The 26,858-nt window shown below is 43.6% G+C and overlaps 2 protein-coding genes across 9 annotated transcripts in view; one reads left to right on the top strand and one right to left on the bottom strand.

Annotated features, from left to right (window-relative positions):
- Positions 1-1,659: 1,659 nt before the first annotated feature.
- Positions 1,660-25,899, top strand: IRF4 (interferon regulatory factor 4). Of its 7 annotated transcripts, none has more exons than XM_068119830.2 (9): positions 1,660-1,911; positions 7,595-7,791; positions 9,421-9,604; positions 13,041-13,138; positions 13,295-13,370; positions 17,613-17,675; positions 17,788-18,168; positions 18,256-18,365; positions 25,514-25,899. In XM_068119830.2, the coding sequence occupies exons 2-9, from the start codon at positions 7,615-7,617 to the stop codon at positions 25,601-25,603; spliced, it is 1,179 nt and encodes a 392-aa protein (XP_067975931.2). In that variant the 5' UTR covers positions 1,660-1,911; positions 7,595-7,614; the 3' UTR covers positions 25,604-25,899. The 7 variants fall into 7 exon arrangements, with proteins under 7 accessions (XP_067975931.2, XP_067975932.2, XP_067975929.2 ...); XM_068119831.2 differs by having other exon boundaries at positions 1,666-1,936; XM_068119828.2 differs by lacking the exon at positions 1,660-1,911 and adding an exon at positions 6,784-6,840.
- EXOC2 (exocyst complex component 2) overlaps positions 25,860-26,858 on the bottom strand; it is a 183,336-nt gene continuing 182,337 nt past the window's right edge. For both annotated transcript variants that reach the window (XM_078779721.1, XM_078779722.1), the window contains one exon: positions 25,860-26,653. In XM_078779721.1, coding sequence (XP_078635847.1) covers positions 26,578-26,653 — 76 coding nt within the window. In that variant the 3' untranslated portion in view covers positions 25,860-26,577. The remainder of the gene's footprint in view (positions 26,654-26,858) is intronic.

The raw sequence follows: 26,858 nt of genomic DNA, 5'->3' as shown, positions 1-26,858 counted from the left end.
TCAGTTAGCCGATATGTAAATCCCATTCAAATTTCAAGTCAATTGGATGAAAATTGAGGATTTTAGCAATTTGAAATTGTTGTTGACCGTTGGCATATGTTGACCTTTTCGTTTAAGCTTTTCTCAAAAATAGTTGGTGGTTGAATTCAGTTAGCCGATATGTAAATCCCATTCAAATTTCAAGTCAATCGGATGAAAATTGAGGATTTAAGAAATTTGAAAAAAGTGGTTGACCATTGGCCTATGTTGACCTTTTGGCCTAAGCTGATCTTAAAAATAGTTGGTGGTTGAATTCAGTTTGCCGTTATGTATATCCGATTCAAATTTCAAGTCAATCGGATGAAAATTGAGGATTTTCGAAATTTGAAATTGTTGTTGACCTTTGGTGTATATTGACCTTTTGGTCTAAGCTTTTCTCAAAAATAGTTGGTGGTTGAATTCAGTTAGCCGATATGTAAATCCCATTCAAATTTCAAGTCAATCGGATGAAAATTGAGGATTTTAGAAATTTGAAATGGTTGTTGACCTTTTGCCTATGCTGATCTCAAAAATAGTTGGTGGTTGACTTCAGTTTGCCGATATGTATATCCTATTCAAATTTCAAGTCAATCGGATGAAAATTGAGGATTTAAGAAATTTGAAAAAAGTGGTTGACCATTGGCCTATGTTGACCTTTTGGCCTAAGCTGATCTCAAAAATAGTTGGTGGTTGACTTCAGTTTGCCGATATGTATATCCTATTCAAATTTCAAGTCAATCGGATGAAAATTGAGGATTTAAGAAATTTGAAAAAAGTGGTTGACCATTGGCCTATGTTGACCTTTTGGCCTAAGCTGATCTCAAAAATAGTTGGTGGTTGAATTCAGTTTGCTGTTATGTATATCCGATTCAAATTTCAAGTCAATCAGATGAAAATTTAGGATTTTAGAAATTTGAAAAAAGTGGTTGACCTTTGGCCTATGTTGACCTTTTGGCCGAAGCTGGTCTCAAAAATAGTTGGTGGTTGATTTCAGTAAGATGACATGAAAATCCTATTCAATTTCAAGTCAATCGGATGAAAATTTAGGATTTTAGAAATTTGAAAAAAGTGGTTGACCTTTGGCCTATGTTGACCTTTTGGCCGAAGCTGATCTCAAAAATAGTTGGTGGTTGATTTCAGTAAGATGACATGAAAATCCTATTCAATTTCAAGTCAATCGGATGAAAATTGAGGATTTTAGAAACTTGAAAAGGTTTTGACCTTTGGCCTATTTTGACATTTTGACCTCAAAAATAAATGTGATTTTGTCGGACCACGAACTCTACGATTTGATGAAGTTTCGTGAAGATCGGTTTAAAATCGTGTCCTGTAGGCAAGTATAAGTGAGTGGACAGACAAAACGACACACAAACCGAGTGATCAACATACTTGTCCAAAATTTTTTTTTTTGCCAGGTAATAACAGACAGACAGAGAGACAGACAGGGTGGTGGAGGTAAACCTTCATCCACCTTAGGTGGTGGAGGTAAAAAGGCAACTAACAGTGGGACAATGGGACCACATATGGAGAATTTCATAATCAATGTAATGAACAAATAGAAAGAGAGGAATAAAAGCTTTGTGACTTGAAGCGATCACAGACTTTGTTCGGGGATTGATCGATTATTTTTATTACTCACACAATGTGTCTATGGTTGGGTCCTGTTCTGTCGTGCTTCCCTCTTTTGCTTCCTTCCCTCTATCATTCCTTTCGCTTTGCCGGTCATTGTTTATCGTGCGCGGTTCGTCTTTGGCGTTTTATACACACACACACACACACACACACACACACACACACACACACACACACACACACACACACACACACACACACACACACACACACACACACACACCTGTCTGGGGAGGGGGTGGTGAAGTCTCAGTGGACGAGGTAGGTAAAGCCTCGGTTGACCCATGTGAGTTTATTCATTATGTACATTTTGAAGTTTGAACATTTGTCTATTAATTACGTATTATTGGACTGTGAATACGTCTCTTAATTACATCCTATTGCAATGTACCTTTTACACCTTCAGTACTTTTTGGTACTCCTTATACGCGATAGAGCTTTTAGACCCCTTGAAGATCCAAACTACGATTGGTACATACTCTTCAGATCTTTGAAGATACTTTACACTGCCTCGACTCCTTGAACCTTTAGACCTCTTTAGACCCTAACAAATGTTGGAACATACTCTTTAGACCTTAAGACTCCATAAATCATTTAGTTATTCGACCTCTATAGACCCTTCAGACCTTTACACCTCTTCGACCTTGAATAACTTGACACCCATTCGACCCTTTAGACATGTAGATCCTTGAGACCTCTTATACCCCTTTATATACACACCACACCAATATCTATAGAGTTGTCTTGTAATAAAAAGACTACTTTTTCCAGCAAGTAATGCGCACACTCTACCCACCCAGAGGGTGAGTACTCTGCTCGCAAATAAATAATTAAACGCTGTATGTTGGTCGTGAAGATGGTCATGTGTATATAAATAAATAATGGTTCCTGAAAGCATATGAAGTGACTTCAGAAAGTATTCAAACCCCTTGACTTTTTCACATTTTGTTGTTAAAGTTTGAATTTAAAATTGAATAAATTGAGATTTCTGTCACTGATCTTCACATAATACCCCATAATGTGAGGCGGAATTTTTTTCTAGACATTTTTACAAAATAATTAAAACTGAAATCCAGAAATATCTAAGTTACATAAGTATCCAACCCCCTGAGTCAATACTTCATAGAAGTGCCTTTGGCAGCGATTACAGCTTCGAGTCTTCTTGGCTATGTCTGTATCAGCTTTGCACATCTGGGTTTGGGGACTTTCTCCCATTCTCCCTTGCAGATTTGCTCAAGACTGTCTTTCCCTCGCGGTCCCCATGTGCTGTCTTTGTCTTTCCCTCGCGGTCCCCATGTGCTGTCTTTGTCTTTCCCTCGCGGTCCCCATGTGCTGTCTTTGTCTTTCCCTCGTGGTCCCCATGTGCTGTCTGTCTTTCCCTCGTGGTCCCCATGTGCTGTCTGTCTTTCCCTCGTGGTCCCCCTGTACTGTCTTTCCCTCGCGGTCCCCATGTGCTGTCTTTGTCTTTCCCTCGTGGTCCCCCTGTACTGTCTTTCCCTCGCGGTCCCCATGTGCTGTCTTTGTCTTTCCCTCGTGGTCCCCCTGTACTGTCTTTCCCTCGCGGTCCCCATGTGCTGTCTTTGTCTTTCCCTCGTTGTCCCCATGTGCTGTCTTTGTCTTTCCCTCGTGGTCCCCATGTGCTGTCTTTGTCTTTCCCTCGCGGTCCCCATGTGCTGTCTTTGTCTTTCCCTCGCGGTCCCCATGTGCTGTCTTTGTCTTTCCCTCGTGGTCCCCATGTGCTGTCTGTCTTTCCCTCGTGGTCCCCCTGTACTGTCTTTCCCTCGTGGTCCCCATGTGCTGTCTTTGTCTTTCCCTCGTGGTCCCCCTGTACTGTCTTTCCCTCGCGGTCCCCATGTGCTGTCTTTGTCTTTCCCTCGTGGTCCCCCTGTACTGTCTTTCCCTCGCGGTCCCCATGTGCTGTCTTTGTCTTTCCCTCGTGGTCCCCCTGTACTGTCTTTCCCTCGCGGTCCCCATGTGCTGTCTTTGTCTTTCCCTCGCGGTCCCCCTGTACTGTCTTTCCCTCGCGGTCCCCATGTGCTGTCTTTGTCTTTCCCTCGTGGTACCCCTGTACTGTCTTTCCCTCGTGGTCCCCATGTGCTGTCTGTCTTTCCCTCGTGGTCCCCCTGTACTGTCTTTCCCTCGCGGTCCCCATGTGCTGTCTTTGTCTTTCCCTCGCGGTCCCCATGTGCTGTCTTTGTCTTTCCCTCGCGGTCCCCATGTGCTGTCTTTGTCTTTCCCTCGCGGTCCCCATGTGCTGTCTTTGTCTTTCCCTCGTGGTCCCCATGTGCTGTCTGTCTTTCCCTCGTGGTCCCCCTGTACTGTCTTTCCCTCGCGGTCCCCATGTGCTGTCTTTGTCTTTCCCTCGTGGTCCCCCTGTACTGTCTTTCCCTCGCGGTCCCCATGTGCTGTCTTTGTCTTTCCCTCGTGGTCCCCATGTGCTGTCTTTGTCTTTCCCTCGCGGTCCCCCTGTACTGTCTTTCCCTCGCGGTCCCCATGTGCTGTCTTTGTCTTTCCCTCGCGGTCCCCATGTGCTGTCTTTGTCTTTCCCTCGCGGTCCCCCTGTACTGTCTTTCCCTCGCGGTCCCCATGTGCTGTCTTTGTCTTTCCCTCGTGGTCCCCCTGTACTGTCTTTCCCTCGCGGTCCCCATGTGCTGTCTTTGTCTTTCCCTCGTGGTCCCCCTGTGCTGTCTTTGTCTTTCCCACGTGGTCCCCCTGTGCTGTCTTTCCCTCGCGGTTGTCAGCTCTTTCACGAGCCTCGATTCAGTATAGAAAAAAAAAGAAAAAGAAAAAAAAAGCTCTGTCAAGTTGGATGGAGAGTGTCGGTGAACATCAATCTTCAAGTCTTTCCACGGATTATCAATGGGATTCAAGGCTGAACTTTGGTTGGGCCACTCAAGGACTTGCATGTTCTTGTTCTGAAGGCATTCCTGTGTTGCTTTGGCTGGATGCTTGGGGTCATTGTCCTGTTGGAATGAAAATCTTCACCGCAGTCTCAGGTCTTTTCCACTCTGAAGCAGGTTCTCCTCAAGGATTTGCTTGTATTTGGCTGCATTCATTGTTCCCACTATCCTTACAATCTCCCAGTCTCTGCCGCTGAAAAGCATTCCCAGAACATGTCGCTGCCACCATCATGCTTCACGGTAGTGATGGTGTAAGATGGGTGACAAGCTGTGCTTGGTTTCCATTAAATGTAGCACTTGCATTCAGGCCAAAGAGCTCAATTTTCATCTCATCAGACCCCATAATCCTTTGACTCGTGCTCTCAATGTCTTTCCCGTGCCATTTTTGGAACTCCAGGCGTGCTGCCATGTGCCTTTTTCTCAGGAGTGGCTTCTGTCTGCCCACTCTCCCTCCCATAAAGCCGAGATTTGTGAAGTGCTGCAGAGACTATTGTCCTCCTGCCAGGTTCTCCCATCTCAGCCAAGGAACTCTGTAGTTCTGTCATAGTGGTCATTGGGTTCTGGGTCACCTCCCTGCCTGATCAAGGTCCTTCTTGTCCAGTTGCTCAGTTTGGTCGGACGGTCAGCTCTAGGAAGAGTCTCGGTTGTTCCATATTCTTTCCATTTCCTAATGATGAAGCTCACTGTGCTCTTGGGAACTTTCAATACTCTCGAAATTGTTTTATAACTTTCCCCAGATCTATGCCTCCAAACAATTCTACCTTTGAGTTATACGGACAGTTCCTTTGACTTCATCGTAGAGTTTCTGCTTTGACATGCACTGTCAACTGTGGGACCTTATATAGAAAGGTGTGTGTCTTTCTAAATCATGTCCAATCAATTGAATTGGCCACAGGTCGACTCCAATCAGGTTGTGGAGACATCCCAAGGATGACCAAAGAAAATTGGTGGCACCCGAGCTCAATTTGGGCTGTCATAGCAAAGGGGTTGAATACTTATTGACTCAAGATATTTTAGCTTTTCATTTTTAATTTGTAAAAAGTTCTCAAAAAAATTCCACTTTGACATGAGGTATAATGTGTCGATCAGTGACAAAAAATTAATTTCATCAATTTTAAATTCAGGCTGCAACACAACAAAATGTGAAAAACGTCATGGGGTGTGAATACTTTATGAAGACACTGTGAAATGTTCTTCAGTAAAAAATGTTTTTGATTGTTATAAGCAATCATTATAAGAAAGAGGGATGGGTAGGTAAGGTTAAGTTTCGTCCAAATCCATCCACAACTTTTTGAGATATCGTGTTGTACATCGTTTTTGGCCCCAATTCTCAATGATGAAGAATCACTTAATAAATTATAAAAATTATCTTATCCAGATCCGGATCTTCACCAAAGTCGAATCCATCCTTCCTTGTCACACACTCAACCAGTCCAGCAAGTTTAGTCCAAATCCGTCCATAACCTTTTTGAGACATCCTGTTCATAGACAGACAGACAAACAGAAAAACAAACAGACAGGGGTGGAAACATAACCTCCGCCCACCTTAAGGTGCATTGATACTATTGTTTACCTGAGTGGTTGGGAATGTAGAGATAGAGGCAGAAGGTTGATGGGCTAAACGTCTTGTTCCTGAGTTTCCTTGGGTATTCCTCAATCGTTGTGATGATTTTCTATCTTGCAGGAAAAATAACTCGGTTGTAGTTAAAGTAAGATCAATATTTGAAACTTAAGGCACCAACAACCATTATAGAGCTGCCCAGGAGGTGAGGCTCATGTTCTACCTTTCAACCCCCCCCCCCCCCCTATTTCACTCCTCCCCCCAAGCCCTCTTCCAAAGTCTGGGATATTCACGCTACTATAAATGTAAAGAGGGGAATTTGGCTGGGAGGAAGGACCCGAGAGAACCCTCTCGGTACCTGAACGTGCGGAAACACCTGAATGAATGAAACAACTTCCCCAACAAACACGTTTCTTGCACACCTCTGAAAACGGTCACAAAGCGGAGCCTGGGCAACGGAACCCTGTGACCTGGACTGGCACACCTACACACCCCTGCGTGGATTCTCAAATGAGCTTAACGACTCTGCGAGCTTTCCTGGAAGGCGGGTGTGGAGCAGGCGTAGCTTGGATGGGGAAACCCCGCAAATCGCGAGTCGCTGCTCGGAAAGCGTGAAACGCCCAGAGTCGTGGGGAAGACTTATAAAGGGAAAAGCAGCGGGTGGGCGGGATACAGGACATTGGGAAGGGAGCACAGGTGCGAGACAGATAAAGACAGAGTTCGTTACAGGTGCGAGACACATAAAGACAGAGTTCGTTACAGGTGCGAGACACATAAAGACAGAGTTCGTTACAGGTGCGAGACACATAAAGACAGAGATTGTTGGTTACAGGTGGGAGACATACAGAGACATAGAGAGTCGGTTACAGGTGGGAGACAGACAGAGACATAGAGAGAGTTCGTTACAGGTGGGAGACAGACAGAGACATAGAGAGTCGGTTACAGGTGGGAGACAGACAAAGACATAGAGAGTCGGTTACAGGTGGGAGACAGACAAAGACATAGAGAGAGTTGGTTACAGGTGGGAGACAGATAAAGACATAGAGAGAGTTCGTTACAGGTGGGAGACAGACAGAGACATAGAGAGTCGGTTACAGGTGGGAGACAGACAAAGACCTAGAGAGTCGGTTACAGGTGGGAGACAGACAGAGACATAGAGAGAGTTGGTTACAGGTGGGAGACAGATAAAGACATAGAGTTCGTTCGTTACAGGTGGGAGACAGACAGAGACATAGAGAGAGTTGGTTACAGGTGGGAGACAGATAAAGACATAGAGAGAGTTCGTTACAGGTGGGAGACAAATCGAGATATAGAGAGTCGGTTACAGGTGGGAGAAAGACAAGCACAGGTAGATAGATAGTGGGAGAGAGACACGTGTTTATGCTGAAGACATCATACAGCATGTATAGACATCTCTCACTCTCCAGTTATCTCGAAGCAATAATCAGTTAAAGTTTGTTGTTCCTCTCGTTGTTCAATCCAGGGAGACACGACGGTCGCCACATGGAGCATCTCTCCGGGGGATCCAAACGGCTGCGCCCATGGCTCATAGAACAGATCAACAGTTGTCAATACCCCGGCCTGCGCTGGGAGGATGAAGAGAAAATCACATTCCGCATCCCATGGAAGCACGCCGGGAAACAAGACTACAGACAAGATGAGGATGCTGCCCTGTTCAAGGTGAGCTGCGTCGTTGAACATCTCATTGTACCAACTGAGAGGATCTGATCCACCAAGGGGCATCATTCATGGAGTTTCACGGGGTCGCCATGATGGATGTAGAACACGATGAGGAAAAAAAGACAAGAGGGGGAACTTTATGCTCGATCCCTGGAGCAGGAATTTGGAATTTTACCATGGTGTTTGGAATGTACAGAATGCATATGGGAGATATCACATGCAAGACAAGACATGAGCAGACATCAGTGTACTTTTACAGGAATTACAAGCGAATTAGCAGAAAGACATATGGTGTTTGGGATTTGAACTTTCATTCCCTGCATTAGGATTCAAAGGTTCTAGTTTGTACTCGCTTGTACATGTTCTAGTTTGTACTCGCTTGTACATGTTCTAGTTTGTACTCGCTTGTGCATGTTCTAGTTTGTACTCGCTTGTACATGTTCTAGTTTGTACTCGCTTGTACATGTTCTAGTTTGTACTCGCTTGTGCATGTTCTAGTTTGTACTCGCTTGTACATGTTCTAGTTTGTACTCGCTTGTACATGTTCTAGCTTGTACTGGCTTGTACATGTTCTAGTTTGTACTCGCTTGTACATGTTCTAGCTTGTACTGGCTTGTACATGTTCTAGTTTGTACTCGCTTGTACATGTTCTAGCTTGTACTGGCTTGTACATGTTCTAGTTTGTACTCGCTTGTACATGTTCTAGCTTGTACTGGCTTGTACATGTTCTAGTTTGTACTCGCTTGTACATGTTCTAGCTTGTACTGGCTTGTACATGTTCTAGTTTGTACTCGCTTGTACATGTTCTAGTTTGTACTCGCTTGTACATGTTCTAGTTTGTACTCGCTTGTACATGTTCTAGTTTGTACTCGCTTGTACATGTTCTAGTTTGTACTCGCTTGTACATGTTCTAGTTTGTACTCGCTTGTACATGTTCTAGTTTGTACTCGCTTCAAACAGTCGGCTCTGAAATAGACGACGAATGAGACTTCTTAAATATTGTAACATTTACTATGTGTGTGTGTGGGGGGGGGGGGGGGGGGGTAGGGGGAGGGGATGGATACCCATATATACATATACATACATATATACACATACATACATATATACATATACATACATATATACATATACATACATATATACATATACATACATAATATACATATATACATATACATACATATATACATATACATACACATACATATATACATATACATACATAATATACATATACACATATACATACATATATACATATACATACATATATACATACACTATATACATACATATACATACATATATACATATACATAGGAGGCGAGTTATCTTCAGCACAATGGCGAAATCCAATATTCCTCCCTCGACTGTGTCTAATGTGGGCCACTTGGTTATCCCTCGATACCAGGTTACGCTGCTTGGTGTCTTAGAATGTACTTTCTGTCTGGAAAGCATCATGAAAGATGTTTCATGTTAATGGCCTCCGTCGGATAGGAACATCACAACGCGTATATCTGGCCTACTGTATGTTCGTACACATGCACCACATCGTATGTATTTTCCAATGAGCTGGCACAAACACCATGTTATATACTGCATCATGACGTCACACCGTGTCCTCAGGGTTGGGCCGTGTTCAAGGGGAAATTCAAGGCGAATGAGCGACCCGACCCTCCAGCATGGAAGACTCGCCTGCGCTGCGCCCTCAACAAGAGCTCGGATTTCATGGAGGTGACGGAGCGCAGTCAGCTGGACATTTCGGAACCTTACAAGGTGTACAAGATTATCAGCGACAACTTCTCAAAAGGTGCGCCATGACGATAACAAGTTTACAATTTCACGACCTCTCAATGACTATTAAGCGTGATTGATGTTAATATACAGAGATCAAACATCACATTCACATAAGGTCCTGACATGATGGTTCAGGTGCACTTACCTGTGCTCGGTCTACAACATGGGCTCCATTTCCAAAAGCACTGTGACCTGTCAGATTGGTCCTTCGCACACAGGAAGTTGCGTCACAAAGTGCACGGTCCACCGAATCGACGTCATAAGCCCTGTCCATCCATTAAGATCTTTAACAACACCAACTAATGTTCGCAGACAGGATGGACACCCAGTTTAACGATCATCCGAGGGACGGCACACACATCGACGCATGTCCCCGTCTGCGAGACACCAAGACGACAATTCGTAGTCAGGCCGAGATTCAAACCAACGATAGACTGCTTACAGGTGAATGCGCAAACGTCTAGGGCTCTAGGCCATCCTTCCAGCATCTGGAAAGCCGGCTGTCCCATTTGCAAGCATTAGGTGATGGACGTTAAATATCCCACAGTGTCCTTAACTGAGTGCGGGAGTTATCGCCGGTACACTGGACAGATTCCACATTCTTTGCCTACCCGGGGAGTCCATTTATTTATATGTAATCCTTGCCACCCTGGGGTAATTGATTCGGTGAGCACTGATTGGTTGTTCCCTCCATTCATATGTGACAGATCGGCCTTTGCTTTTTCATATTTATATATATACAGTTTTTTTTCCATCGAGCGGTTTCGGAGATATCCAGTCGTGGCTAAAATATTGGCACCGTTGCACTTTTTTCAAATAATGCCCCATTTCTTCCAGAAAATTGTTGAAATTAATAATATTTTGTATCCACGAATGTATTTCTTTTGTTTTCAGTGGAACAAAACAAAAAAAGCTGAAAAAATTATCTTAGCTTATTGCACACAGAAATCCGAAAATGGCCCGGACAATATTATTGGCACCTTTTAGAAGTTGTTAGAAATATTTCGATTTCAAGCAGGTGATTCTCCTTTACTTTGGAAATGAGCTCACCTGTGGTGAGTTGCAGGTGCCTGCGATATAAAAATCACTCATTCAACCAGTTTGAACAGAGAAAAGGAGTCATTCTACTGTTTTGTTTCACTGTGTGTACCAGACTACCGCATTGAGCATGGAGAAAAGAAATTAACCAGAGAATTGTCTGAGGAGGTCAGACACAAGATTGTAGTGAAGCATGGACAATCTCAAGGCTACAAGTCCATCTCCAGAGACTTTGATGTTCCCGTGTCCACTGTATGCAATGTTATCAGGAAGTTTAAGGCCCATGGCACTGTAGCTAACCTCTCTGGACGTGGCCGCAAGAGAAAACTTGATCGAAGATTTCAGCGGATTGTTTGAATGGTGGAGAAAGCACCTCGATAAACTGCCAAACAGATTCAAGCTGACCTTCAGACACAAGGTACAACAGTTTCAACTCAAACCAACCGTCGCCAACTCAATGAAAGGGGGGCGGGTTCTATGGTAGGAGACCCAAGAGGACCCCACAGCTGAGAAAGCCTGACTGGAGTTTTCCAAAACACACCTGAACAAGCCAAAATCCTTCTGGGAGAATGTTCTGTGGACAGATGAGACCAAATTAGAGCTTTTGGGTGAAGCACATCATCTCTGTGTTTACAGAAAAACAAATTGAAGCCTTCAAAGAAAAGGAACACCTTCCCCACAGTCAAACATGGAGGAGATTCAGTGATGTTTTGGGGTTGCTGTGCTGCCTCTGGCACTTGGGGCCTTGAATGTGTGCATGGCATCATGAAATCAGGAGATTACCGAGGCATTTTGGAGCACAATGTTCAACCCAGTGTCAGAAAGCTGGGTCTCCGTCGAAGGTCATGGGTCTTGCAGCAGGACAATGACTCCAAACACACTTCAAAAAGCACCCAGGAATCGTTCAAGACAAAACGCTGGACTGTTCTGAAGTGACCAGCAATTAGTCCAGATCTAAATCCCATTGAACACACGTGGGGAGATCTGAAAACAGCATTTGGGAGAAGGCACCCTTCAAATCTGGGAGAACTGGAGCAGTTTCCATAGGAAGAGTGGGCCAAACTGTCAGTAGAGAGGAGTAGGAAGCTTATTCATGGCCGTAGGAAGCGCTTGACTGCAGTTATTTTGTCCAAAGGCTGTGTGCTACGAAATATTAAGTCTCGGGTGTCAATAATTTTGTCAATGCCATTTCTTTTTATTTCGTGATTTAAAAGGATATATTAACTTCTGAATCAAAAACAAAGGTTCTGTAATATTAAAAGTGAAATAAGGAATTGTGGAGACCAAATACTTTCGTTAATTTCAACTTCTTTATTTTTAGAGAAAATTGAGTTTGCAAGGGTGCCAATATTTTCGGCCATGACTGTATTTATACTGTGTGTATACATATACATATATATATATATATCTGTCCTGTGTTGTCACTGCACTACTCCCTCAAACTTTTGTGAAATCGTACCAAACTTCTGGTATACACCTATCTCTCCGGTGGGTATGTCCCAAGAGTATTTCTTTTTGAAAAATGTTGTTTTTTTAGAAATTTTTTTTGTCATAAAGCCCACTCTGCCATGAAGCCCAGATCGGTGGAGTGTTGCAGTGATGGTTGTCCTTCTGGAAGTTTCTCCCATCTCCACACAGGATCTCTGGAGCTCGGCCAGAGTGACCATCGGGTTCTTGGTCACCTATCTTACCAAAGCCCGTCTCCCCCGATTGCTCAGTTTGGCCGGGCGGCCAGCTTTAGGAAGAGTCCTGGTTGTTCCAAACCTCTTCCATTTAAGAATTATGGAGGCCGCTGTGCTCTTGGGAACCTTCAATGCAGCAGAGATTTATTTGTAGGCTTCCCCAGATCTGTGCCTCGACACAATCCTGTCTCTGAGCTCTGCAGGCAGTTCCTTCGACCTCATGGCTTGGTTTTTGCTCTGATATGCATTGTCAGCTTTGAGACCTTATAGAGACAGGTGTGTGCCTTTCCAAATCATGTCCAATCAATTGAATTTACCACAGGTGGACTCCAATCAAGGTGTGGAAACATCGCAAAGATGATCAAGAGAAATGGGAGGCACCTGAGCTAAATTTCAAGTGTCATAGCAAAGGGTCTGAATACTTATGTCAATGTGATATTTCAGTTTTTTCTTTTTAATAAATTTGCAAAACTTTCTAAAATCCTGTTTTCTCTTTGTCATTATGGGGTATTGAGTGTAGATTGATGAGGGAAAAAATGAATTTAAACGATTTCAGCATAAGGCTGCAACATAACAAAATGTGAAAAAAGTGAAGGGGTCTGAATACTTTCTGAATGCACTGTATATATATATATATGCACCGAGACAGAGAGAGTGTACCTCAATGCTATCATGACTTTTCCTTTCTGAGTGTACTTACTTTGATACACATATACCAACTGCGTACAGAGCACGACTACAAGGACAGTGACGATGACACGGAGCTGCACATTGCCTCTGCGGGCGATTACGACCAGTCATTTCTGTACCCGGCGCATCCACACGAGGTCATGCCACCTATAGCACACAACACATAGACAATGAGCACTTTTGTAAAAAGCTTTGTGCTATTGACTTACTGCGGGCTCTGTAATACAATGTAATTGTACCGCATGGAATCAAGGTACAAAATTGAATAGCATCAAATGCACTGCTTTATCCAGGCTTCGCTTATGAAGGATTTCTACAAACAGCCAGTGCAAAACAGCCGCTTCTATTGGCCAGCCTCAAACGAAACGGGTGAGTCAAATGTGGTGCATGAGTGTTGGAATTGCATCACATCTGGAACAAGTCTTGGTTTTAGAAGAATTTCTGTACTTTCCAATTGGAGAGCTTTATGGAATTGCCAATCTACATCGTCATAATTGCTGTCTTTGATAAAAGTTTTGGGGAATTTTGTAACTGGAGTGAATCTAATATGCAATGTATACATGTTTTCATACAAACACAGTCAGTGGTGTAGTGATGGTTTGTGGCGTTCGGGGCGAAGGTCAAAAATATCGCCCCCTGCAGGTACGGACATAGTCACAAATTCCTATCGAGGGGCCATATTGTTAGCTCTTTCACGAGCCTCGATTCAGTATACCAAAAATAAAAAATAAAAAAATAAAAATATGAAAGAGCTCGAAGCTTCCCCGTGGGCTCAGCAGCTGGAAGCTTTTCAAAATTAGAATAGATTTAGTTATGAACTCCTGAGATGATTAGGCGAATTAACTACAAAGAATCCGGAAAAATTCCGTCGTTTCTAAACACGCGCCATGTTAAGGTGTATAGAGCAGTTTAATAGGTCCTTCCATGGCATGGTATTCCTATTACAAAATAAACAAGAAAGAGTAATCAGAGATTGCAGACCCTTGCCAGGATGTGTTTTCAGTGGTTTTTAAGGCTTTTGTGTTAAAAACAAATATGATGGCCGAACCATGTGACCGGTGACATCATTTTTTTTCCTCCTCCGATTTATCCCTAGATGATGCTCAAGAAATTTCATCTTAATCGGATGAACTTTTGTACTTGTCGAATTATGACGTCATAATGGAGGGACCTATGACATCATTAACATATTTCATTCCCCATGGAGAGTTCTTTACAATGTGCCATGTCTCATTTTTTTCTATTCAGCACTTTCGGAGATATAGAGGTGCAAAGTTTTTCGGTTTTTCCAAGATGGCGCCCATACCACGTGACCTATGACGTCATAATTAACATAAAATTTTTTTACAGGTGGAGTTGCACCTATGGTGGAAATTTCCTGTCAATCGGACCAACGGTTGCCGAGAAAATTATATTTATTCTGTGTGGACAAACAGACAAACAAACAGACCCAAATGCAATACCCTCCTCTCCTCCTGTGAGGGTCATAACAAAAACAATGACAACATTGTAACAAAGCATTTATTAATACTAATAATATGAACAACAATAATAATAATCGTACCATTTTGCAATAATAAAACGAACGTATAATCCCCACCCTGGTCCAAGCAGACCTGGGCTAGGTGAAAGGTAAACTAGTGCTGCAGCAGTACACCAGACAGGTATGCTACAAGGCCGTTAACAACAACGACATCAAACACGCATGCAGCATGGTGTGTTATTTATATGCAGCATGGTGTGCTATTTATATGCAGCATGGTGTGCTATTTATATGCAGCATGGTGTGCTATTTATATGCAGTATGGTGTGCTATTTATATGCAGCATGGTGTGCTATTTATATGCAGCATGGTGTGCTATTTATATGCAGTATGGTGTGCTATTTATATGCAACATGGTGTGCTATTTATATGCAGTATGGTGTGCTATTTATATGGCCTAGAAACTAGAGCTGATGAGACAGAGCAGCACTCCCTTCAATCCCACTCCTCCCTCCAGGTCTTTAAAACAACAGTTCACCACCATCTCTTATCTTCCCCCATCCAAGACCATGATCTTTTCTACCCCCGTTAATTCACCCCAGATCCACTTTTCTGAAACACCGACTTCTTTCCTGGAAGTCCTATCAGTGTCCATGTGTTTTATACTTCTCCCCCCCCCCCCCCCTTCCCATGCCACCTCCCCCAAGCCCTCTCCCTCCCACAGATCTCCCGATGTCCCTGCTCTCAAATGTTGTACTTGTGTGCTTCCCTCTCTCTCCCCATCTTGTCACCCACTCCCTTTATCATATGTTTTATGTGTCAGTTTGTCTTTTTGTCATTAATGTTAGCTCTTCCACGAGCCTCGATCTTGTATACAAAAACAAAAAAAAGCAGAGGAAGGAAAGGAAGTTAAAGAACTCACTTGACATGTGATCCTGGCCTCACTGATTGGGACATACACCGTGAGATATCTAGATTTGATTGACGTCATTACATAACAAATGTCCAACAGTTACACCCCTCCATCCCTTGGGCCAATGGGCGATCATCATGTTACCGAGTGCATATTAAACCTCATTATACAAGATAAGAGATCGACGCTGCAACACTGTAACATGGATTTATTTACTGTGTGAGGTGATAGAAATAGGAATTAGGAAAAAAGTGAATCCGGATGGAAAGGAGTTTCTAAACATAGACCTGACACATTGACATGTAGCACGGAGTTTAAACTGTAAAACGTGGTTCTGAAAGTTGCTTTTCGTGATCTCACGAGATCGTTGTATTATAATTTATATACAATACAACCAAATGGAGCATTAAAACATGTTTTTTGAGGATGTCATTTGGCACCCAATCCATTTCGCGCCTGGTGCGGTCACCCCCTCTGCCCCCCATCACTACGCCACTGCACATAGTACCTTCAGAAAGTATTCACACCCCTTGGCTTTCTTCACATTTGGTTATGTTACAGCCTGAATTTAAAATGGATTATATCGACATTTTTTTTTTGTCACTGATCGACACATAATACTCCATAATGTCAAAGTGGAATTTTTTAAATAGAAATTTTCACAAATCAATGAAAAATGAAAAGCTTAAATGTCTTGAGTCAATAGGTATTCAACCCCTATGCAATGACACTCCAAATTGAGCTCGAATGCATCCAATTTCCTTTGATCATCCTTGAGAGGTCTCTACAAGTTGATTGGAGTCTGCCTGTGGCCAATTCAATTGATTGGACATGATTTAGAAAGAAACACCTTTCTATATAAGGTCCCACAGTTGACTGCATGTCAGAGCAGAAATTCTACCATGAAGTCCACAGAACTGTCCATAGAACTCCGAGATAGAATTGTGAGGAGGCATAGATCTGGGGAAGGGTATAAAACAATTTCTAGAGTGTTTAAAGTTCCCAAGGGGACAGTGAACTCTATCATTAGGAAATGTAAAGTACATGCAACTACCCAGGCTCTCCCTAGAGATGGCCATCTGACCAAACTGAGTAACTGAGCAAGAAGGACTTTGGTCAGGGAGGTGACGAAGAACCCAATGACCACTCTGAGAGAACTACAGAGTTCCTTGGCTGAGATGGGAGAACCTGCCAGAAGGACAACAGTCTCTGCAGCACTTCACAAATCTCGGCTTCATGGGGAGAGTGGCGAGACGGAAGCCACTCTTGAAAAAAGGCACATGACAGCACGCCGGGAGTTTGCAAAAAGGCACGTGAAAGACTGATAGTATGAGGGAAAATATTCTGTGTTCTGATCAGACACAAATTGAACTCTTTGGCCTGAATGCAAAGCGCTATGTCTGGTGGAAACCGAGCACATCTTATCACCCATCTAACACAATCCCTACCGCAAAGCATGGTGGTGGCAGCATCATGCTATGGGGATGCTTTTCAGTGGTAGGGACTGGGAGACTTGTAAGCATAGAGGGAACAATGAATGGAGCCAAATACAAGCAAATCCTTGAGGAGAACTTTCTTCAGAGAGAAAATGACCTGAGACTACGGTGAAGATTTACGTTCCAACAGGACAATGACCCCAAGCATACAGCCAAAGCAACACTGGAATGGCTTCAGAACAGGAATGTGAAAGTCCATGAGTGGCCCAGCCAAAGCCGAGACATAAATCCCATTGAGAATCTGTGGAAAGACTTGAAGATTGATGTTCACTGACGCTGCCCGTCCAACTTGACAGAGCTCGGTGGATTGAATTAGTTGATGGATGTTAAAAATCTCACGATGACTTTCATGAAGAAGTCGGCGAGTTATCCCTGACACGCTCAACAAATCATAAATTCCTGCCACATCTGATAGATCGTCAGGCCTGGTCAGCCAGTTCGTGAAAGATGGGCCAACAACATCCCTGGCCGTCTCTACACGTTGGGAATAAGTGGAGCCGTTAAAGTAGTATTATTTAATCTTCCATGCTCCGGATTATTTCTCCGAATGCGGATCAGGATTTAGTCTGCCAGCCCATGCAGTCGTTGATGAAGGATGTTGAAGTGGTTCTAATTTACCGTAATATAATCAAAGTATTAAGCGGTTTAAATAGGTGATCTAATGTTGAATCTAATGTTTCTTTTCTGCTCATCTTGCATTTCCTACCTGCATCTTCAAGACATGTACCTGGAACAGACGCATAATTCGCTACTATCGCTGCCTTTTCCCAGCGTGGGCAAAGGTACTCACTTGGCATGCACACACAGCGGAGTTTACCTTTTATCGGAATCTTCATCGAGAATCGAACTTGTTGAGCTTGTTGAATGAAACCTTTAAATGTGCTTCCCTTGCAGGACTTGAATTTGATGTGGAGGTCAGATACAAGGGCGAACGCGTACAGCAAATACGAATTGTCCACCCACTTGGCTGCCAGCTCATGTACTCGACCGCTTGTCTACCTGTGCATTCTTCGCACAGCCCACAGTCCCTGTTACTGCCAACACCTTCCCTCATACACCCGCCAAAGAGCTGCTGGCACCGGCTGACTGCTGCCCTCCTCGCGAGCCTCGCTAGAGGCCTTTACCTTCAACTCACACCCAGTGGACTTTTCGCTCAGAGACGTTGTCAAGGTCGCATATACTGGTCCGGGCCTCGCCTGCCCAATGGTCGCACCCATGGCAAGCTTGAGCGGAATGTCGTGGAGCAACTCTTCGACACGCGCAGCTTTATTTCTGGTGAGTACGTGTGAGTAAATGGTAGTAGACGGTACTTGCGCACCCATCTTGCACATCGCTATAACTCTCCCATTACTCTCTCTGTAGAGGTGGAGATGTTCCGTGAAGGTGGTCCGGAGCCACAGTTCAAGATCGTCCTTTGTTTCTGTGAAGAGCTTGGAGAGGACACACCACGGAAGAAGCTTGTTACGGCTCATGTGAGTGACGGGGCAAGTAATTGGCGTAATCTCAATAAGGTGCAGTGATCGTTAACCCATAGATTTACGAATTTTCGTAATTATACTGAAGGAACATCCGTTGGTGTCTTCATAGCTCCTTTTAATAGGGTCGATAACAAATGGAAGAGAAGAGAGGATAAGAATGAAAAAGATGGGTATGGGAATGTGGAGAAAAGGAAAATGGGGTTTGGAGGAGATACGGGTCAATGGAACGGAGGAAAGGTAGTGAGTGCTCTTCCTAAAACGTCGTAGCATCTCTTCCACTTTGTCAATTTTGTCGTCATAACAAACTCTTGGTCTACGGTAATTAAACAAATTTTTAATAATGTCAACAAAGTCACTTTTAAGTTCCATCATAAAATTAAGATTGGCCCCATCTTGTGTGCTTCCCTCTCCCTCCCACAGATCTCCCGATGTCCTTGTTCTCTACTGTTGTTCGTGTGTGCTTCCCTCTCTCTCCCCGTCTTGTCTCCCGCTCCCTTTATCATATGTTTTATGTCAGTTTGTCTTTTTGTGATTAATGTTAGTTCTTGCATGTGCCTCGATCTTGTATACCAAAAAAAAATAAAAAAAATAAATCTACCGGACCGGACGTATGCAGTTTAAACAACGACCGGGCAATGGCTCCCCAATACTACTGTATCTTCTTCTTCAACGGCCACAATTATTCCAACGTTCATGTGCGATTAGTCAGTGGAAGCTTGGCCCAAGTTTGCCATGAACTTGGGCCAAGCTTCCACTGTAAACCTGGCCCAAATTTTTCGACTTGCACAGACGGCCAGGCCTGACGTTCGACTGAGGTTACAGCAGGAATTTGGAATTTGTCCATGGTGCCGACAATAGCTCACCTCGTCTTCACCAAGGACACCATGGGATCTTTACCTTTCACCGGCTGATGGGACGCCCAGATGTAAATATTAGTATTGATGTAAATATCTCTAGAAATCTCTCTAAACATCCGAATGTACACTGCGAACTTGTTGTCCGATGATGTAATTGATAAAAAAAAGTCAAAACGTTTCCCTTGACCCTCCCTCCCCTTCCCCCGCTGCCCTCACATCCCCCTAACCATGAGAGAATGATCCTACACCAGTGATTATTGGCACAGATGTTCGTTCCTCCTTTGGAATTTCCAGGCAGTGTCACAAAAATTTCCCAGTGGTGGGTGTGACATATCCCACTTCTGACACCATGTAACATAACACGGCAACTGGTGGAACCCAGAAGTGTTTTAATAAATGCAAATCACATGACATCATAGGCAAACAGTGTCACCAACAGCATTGACAGAATGAGCATGCATTACATGGGGAGAGTTTCCTGATACAAACTGTAAGAGACATATTCCTAGCTGATAAAACACTTATATTAACCTTTTATTCTGATGGTGATATATGTCGCCTGTTATCAGTACAATTTGATAAATATTACTACTTTCCCAAGAACTTGAAAACTGACAGAAATTAACAAACAAACAACATCTGTGAGCTCAGGAAGTGAGGAAACCAGTCACACATTTTTGGTTGTTTGGTTGAAAACAACCATCTTTGCAGATCATCTCGCTAGTTGTCGACAATCATCCAACACAGTAAAATAGAACCATTGATCTATCCCTTGTGACATAAACAACTTTGACGCATCTGCCATATTGAAATAAACTGACCCTGCGTGGGTCCCACAATTCCTTGCTGTTATATCGTTATGTAATGCGCGACTGTCGAACTGACGTATGAATGCCAAACGAGGCCTTTTGCGCATGCGCTGTGTGCATTTTCAGTGACGGTTCTGTTCGCAGGGTATTTTTAACCTGCTGTTAGCGCTAAATCTAATTCAAATAATATTTTAAACATAATTTTCAGCATTTGGACAAACGAGTGGTAATTTCAAAATGGTTAACCACAATTGTTGTGTTACTGAATGAAAACAACACACACACACACGGCAGAGACGAGGGAGGCGGCATGACTCGCTGGTCATGCCGTCCCCCTCTCGCCTGGGACAGAGAGGACCAGGTGCTGTGTTGAATACAGCGGTTTCGAACAGTCAAGACTGACCCAAAAACGGCAGCTTTGATGGGACGAGATGTGCACAAGGTGGTCAGTGTCACGCCGTTCGATATGCATTTGGGACGCAGCCTGGCTCTGAAGCTTGGTGGGAATTGTGGGACCCGTGCTGCCGGATGGAAGGGCCTGAGATTTGGTGGATCTGAGTGGGAGAGGGGCCTGAGATTTGGCCGACCTGGGTAGAAGAGGGGCCTGAGATTTGGCCAACCTGGGTGGAAGATGGGCCTGAGATCTGGCCAACCCAGGTGGGAGGTGAGCCTGAGATTGGCGGACACGAGTAGGAGGTGAGAGGTGTTAAGTATTTCCTTCCCAAACCCCAGTTATGGTGCACCTCAGAGTCTTGAGAGGGAACACGGCAGAAAGATTTGTTATTTTGAATGTTCTAATAAACCATGGTAAAACCACACCAATGCAATTGTAGAACAAAACAAGTAATTGCATCAAGAACTCTCACATACACAACAAGTGAATCCTCTTGGATTGCGCTGAGGTTCGGGCATGGAATTTCTAGGAGGAAGTATAATTTGTATGCAATGAAAGTACATGTAATATGGGATCGAGTAAGATTGAGTAAGCTTCACCAGTGCGCGTGCGCGAATTTACGTCACGTCGGCAGCGAGAAGGCGTTCCCCAACACGAACCAATCAGGAACTGCCACGCCCACTTATATGATCTCAGAATTCCTGTGACAGGAATTAGCGTTACACTGGCTGGAAGTCAATCGCTAAAGGCGCTTCCTCAGCGCCAATCACCAGTGCGCGTGCGCGAATTTACGTCACGTCGGCAGCGAGAAGGCGTTCCCCAACACGAACCAATCAGGAACTGCCACGCCCACTTATATGATCTCAGAATTCCTGTGACAGGAATTAGCGTTACACTGGCTGGAAGTCAATCGCTAAAGGCGCTTCCTCAGCGCCAATAATAACATTATAAAAGAAAGTACAATGAAAATGACACTTCGGTCAAATGAACAATACATATGATGGTACCATCATTCCCCAATGCCCTCAAAGCAATAAAATCACGATACGCCAACCGTGAGTGGGATGTAACATTCCCCAAAGTCCGTGCACTAATCCACATGCTGGGTAAAGTTCGAAGTCGTGCAGGACGGCAATAAATAGGCAGGTATCAGCGCGAGTGCAGACGCAGAGTTACGAGGTGAGAGGTCAGGCAGCTGGTGGCACGGGATAACAATCCCCCAAAACGTGAGTATAATTCACGCCTCACGTCCACCAACGATAAAGCCGATATGGAAAACCAACGACGATCAACAAAATGATGTCGATATGGGAATCCCAATGACAAAACAAGATGCACCAGGCGGACAGCCTCTTCGAGGACAAAATGGCATATAGGCCTGTAATGGAAGCACTTGCTCCCTTCAACAATAGCTCACACTTGGTAATAAAACCTGATGCAGGTTTAATTGCAATCGCAATATGTAACGATGTCGCGGGCAATCCCTTTCCCGGGAAGCCTCAACTCATTTGCGACGAATATCGAAAAAATCCGCTCGCAGCCTCGATGCGATTCACGGCTGTATCTCTCTCATGGTCGTCTTCTGTGTGTCTCTCTCTGTCTCTCTCTCTCTCTCTCAAAAATCTTAACAACAATATTACCTGAAACTAAATATAATAACAACAAATGCGGAAGTGACGGATCCATAACAGGGGGACCTGAGATTTGGCAGACCCGGGTGGGAGGGAAGCCTGAGGTTTGGCATACATGGTGGGAGGACGTAATTGTTGGTGGGCCTCCTCTTGCAGGGTTCTATCTGCTGAGGATGTGGGAGACCGAGGTGAGAATACAGAACGCGCTGTTTGAGATGCGTTTGGGACGCGGTCTGGCCTTGAAGCTTGGTGGAACTTGTGGGGCCCGTGCTGCAGGATGGGAGGGCCTGCGAGTGTTGGCGGAGCCAAGTGGGAGGGGGGTCTGGGCTATTGTGGACCCGGATGGGAGGGCCCGAGCTTTGCTGGGTTTTTGTCCAACCCCAAGATACACTTTGGGAACTGACCTCTGAGGCAGCTTTGAAGGATGAGACCGGGGTGAAAGGGATCAGGGATGGATGAGATCGAGAGGGAAGAGGCCGTACCCCAGAGGGCACTTCGGGGATGGCTGAGAGGGAAATGGAATACAGATGAGGGGGCATGAGTCATGGTTCCTCGCTGGGGTGGGGATGGATGCTTTGGGACCGGGGAGGGCTATGTTTAGTCTTGGATATTTGCGGGTGGGGATGACGACTGGTGGCGGTGACGCACGCAGACATGCGCGTGCGTACGTGTACACACACACACACACACACACACACACACACACACACACACACACACACACACACACACACACACACACACACACACACACACACACACACACACACACACACACACACACATCTCGTTTTTTCATTTCTGTTCCTTACAATTCTATCCCTCTCTTACACACACACACACACACACACACACACACACACACACACACACACACACACATACACACACTTAATTAATTGTACAGTATCGGTTGTTCCTAAACTTAAATAATTTAAAGGATTGTTGTAAATGATGTTAATTTTACAACATCCCATATTCAACTTTATTTAAATTGTAAACCTCAAACATAGTTTCTCCACCTAAAGCAAGAACTTTAACCCGTAAGCAACTGACTAGTTTCCCGACTGCATGGATCATCAGCTGGGCACCGTTCTTCCTCGAGGTTTCAATCCTTTCAGCCCAGGACCTCTCCAAACAGCAGATCCACAACCTCGATCATGGATCCACATCAATTGATGGTAAATCAGTGGATCCACAACCTCAGTTGCGTCCAGGCAGTCAGTCAACCCATCAATGCTTGTAGTATATTTAATTATTATATTGTACTGTATTTACATAAAGATCTCATGAATAATATTTTTACTATTCGTATTGTATTTCACTAATTCGATTTGGTGTCGTTTTGTCATTTTGAAGAAAACTTGTTTTAATCTACCAACTGTAGCTCCCTGTGCTAACATACGTCTGACTAGTTGTTGTAATTTATTGACCAGTTCAGAGCTGTGTGTGGTTGCTCTCACAGTCCTAATTATTTCACCTGCAACCGTACCATAAAATAGCTTTTTGGGAATGTTGCTGTCTAAGAAAGGCATTCGGACAATGTGGAATGGAAATGCATCTCGTTCATCAAATAATTTGGTGTGAAATTTATTATTATGGATATCGATTTGTAATTCTAAAAAGGAAACTGAAGTGCAAGTTTGGTTTTCCTTTTTTAATTCAAGTTCTTTTGGATAAATATCATCATGAAGCTGCTCAAATATAAATCCATCATTAATTGCCAACAAATCATCAATGAACCTGAAGATGTTTCCGCATCTTCGTGCAGTTGTTAATTTATTCCTGCACATGTTCTGGACCCAATCAAACTCGTACATGTGCAGAAACAAATTTGCAAAGAAAGGGGCCGGATCTGAACCCATGGGTATGCCCACTGTCTGCTGGAGCATCTTGTTGCCAAATGTAAACAAAAACACACACACAAAAACACACACACAAAAACACACACACACACACACACACACACACACACACACACACACACACACACACACACACACACACACACACACACACACACACACACACACTCACACAATAACACCAATAGGACCATGCGAACTATGCTGAGAACAGTTCTCATTAAAGCTGAACCACACAGCTCAATGGTGCAGGTTTGATGCAGTGTTCTCATTGTTGGCCCTTTCTGGCATTTAGAAGGAAGGCCTCAGTGCTGTTACCGAGAAGCTGGTGGACCAACAGATTTTTCTGCATTATATCAACTTTTGAAAAAACAATATTCCTTTGCCATCAAAGGGCCAAGGCTCCAAAATTAATTTAACAATGTCAATGTCAAATTTAAAGCGAATGTTAAAATGTTCTTAAGAATGCTCAGGTGACAAACTTAAGATGGCTACCGAAAAGAAATTGAATTTTTGTCTCGATGATGTATGAAGGCAGAAGTGTGTGCCCAAGACTGATGCGCAACATATTGAGAGTTTAATACAATCCCCCTCTTATGTGTTGTCATCTTTGGTAATCCAAGGAGAGATCTCTTCCTCGTAACAAGCGCTCTAATGTCCTCCATAACTTGCATGTACCATCTTATTACAAAACACCGACGCTTGCAAAATATATTTCCACATTGCAGTTTCTTAAGCGACGAATAATCCGATACTGATGGTAAAAATAGAACAAGTCTGATTTAGCGGCCTCAATGTAGGAATTAAAATAGTCCGTTACCTTAGGAATCCATGAAAATGAGAACATACCTGTCGTATCCTTATGAAAGGCAGAGGATCCCACAACCTCATAACGGGATTTTGAAAATGATAAACAGCCTGATGTTATCCATGATTTTTTGTTTATTCTCAAAACTAAACGTTTTTTATTTGAATTTTTACATTTTTCAAGAAAAATGTTTATTCTTTTTATACATGCCGAAATTCACGGATTTCCATTGTATTTTTCTAAAATTTTATTTTACTACATATTTATACTCAGCAGAGGAGAGGGTATTGCATTTGGGTCCGCCTGTCTGTCTGTCTGTCTGTTTGCACATCATGTACCAATTTCGACAACAATTTTTACACGCTATCTGTCTTCTATAAAGGTACTTTATAGAAGACAGATAGTGTGTAATTGAGTACCTCTACAAAATATGTTTGAGTACCTCTATAAAATTAGAGTGCGAGTCGGTCTATAAAATACGTACTTTAAAACCACACAGACCAAGTCCTGGTGAGGTCTGCAATCGTTGATTACTCTTTTTAGTTAGGATTTGTATGAGATGTAAAAGTATAGTTTTGTTACTCACTAACTCATGAGTATGAAATGATAAATTTCTGAATTATCTTCGGGGGACAAGGACCGAGTACGTCAAATCACAAAGGTCCGATAAACCGGGGCCCATAAAAATCACCCTTCTTCCATATATCATTTCATTTTAGTGGAACAGTAAGTGGAGTCTTTCCATTCAAACTCTTCCCTTCAAACTCCTCCCCTGCAGGTGGAACCCGTGTTTGCACGACAGTACTTTGAGAGTGCCAAGCAATGCAGGCCTTTCCCCACTGGTTTGGAGCGGCTTCAGAGAGCGTGAGACAAAGGAAACGGACAATGGGCTTGATCACATTTTGGACAAGATTTGCCACCGAGGAGCTTCATGATGATCTGATAACTGATCCGGTGTGGTCAACAATCGAGCAGGCCAGAACTGTATTCAAAAGTCCAAAACGCTCTGCGATTCACCTGAAAGTGTCGGAGGCCTTTTGCATTTACTTCATGACTGTTGCTGTATCTTTTTTTTCTTTCTTTTTTCTTTATGCATCCCCTTTTATCAGGGAGAAAAGCAGGAAACAAAAAACTGATGTTTATTAAAAACAAAAACAAAATGTATTTTTGATACAACACGATTTAATATTGATTACTGTTATAAATATTCATAACGATTTCACCGATTTTGATGCAATACATGAGAGATTGAAGCAAAAAGCGGTCGACTGCTTTTTATAGAGTGAAGAATCTACACGGCGGTGCATCTCGCATGCTGTAGAGTGTAGATAGATGTTAACTTTGAGAAAATAACTCTGGCACCAACAAAAGAACACAGCACAGGTGTCGTTGTTGCTGCAGACAATACCAAGATGTCGTGTTGTAATTGTGCAACGTCGAATTATTGTGAAAGCAAACCGGATATCTTCATTGCGCTTCAGCCACAGCATTCACAAACTGTTTAACAATGCCAGAAACTGATGCGCATCCGTGTCAGTCATGACCTCAACCATTGCTCGGAAAGTGTTAGGTGTGCGATGGGGGCACAGTTCCAAAGCTACTCGATTGCAAAAGTGCTTCGCACACGTCTTGGCGCCATCATTTTATGCAATATCCATATAATGTACAACTAAGCTTTGTCGTGAACCTTCTTTTTTGAGTTCCCCCCATTAAACGTGCATGGATTTTAACTTTTATTCACCTCCAAAAGGTGTTCATAACTGTTGATGATATTCAGACCTGAGGGATGAAACTTGTGACTTCCAAGCAACGACTCTCCGACAAGCGAGGCTTCCAATCCCATCAAGGTACAGTCTGGAAGCAAATCAGCTGCAGCTTCATGTTGTTCTTAAACCTGTTTACAAGGTCTGCCATCAATCTGACAAAGAAATGGTTTTTATTAGAAATGTAACAAAATGAAATGAATGAATGATCGTTTTGAGGCCATTTTCCCCCGCTAGAGTGGGGGTTAGCCTTGCGGGCCCCATGACAATCATGGTTCCCTGTTTTGAGGCAATGTTTTTATGGCCGGATGCCCTTCCTGACGCCAACCCTTAGTCGCCTCTTCGATGCGCAGGGATACG

This window comes from Myxine glutinosa, chromosome 6, assembly GCF_964187855.1.
Source record: "Myxine glutinosa chromosome 6, kmMyxGlut1.1, whole genome shotgun sequence".
NCBI lineage: Eukaryota > Metazoa > Chordata > Myxini > Myxiniformes > Myxinidae > Myxine > Myxine glutinosa.
This window is presented reverse-complemented; position numbering and strand designations above follow the sequence as displayed.

Bases quoted from the DNA above. Each gene is read 5' to 3' on its own strand.
- IRF4 (XM_068119831.2), top strand. From the start codon at position 1,669: ATGGTTGGGTCCTGTTCTGTCGTGCTTCCCTCTTTTGCTTCCTTCCCT. The intron at 7,792-9,420 runs GTGAGCTGCGTC...CCGTGTCCTCAG, and splicing joins AGGATGCTGCCCTGTTCAAG to GGTTGGGCCGTGTTCAAGGG. The intron at 17,676-17,787 runs GTACTCACTTGG...CTTCCCTTGCAG, and splicing joins TTTTCCCAGCGTGGGCAAAG to GACTTGAATTTGATGTGGAG.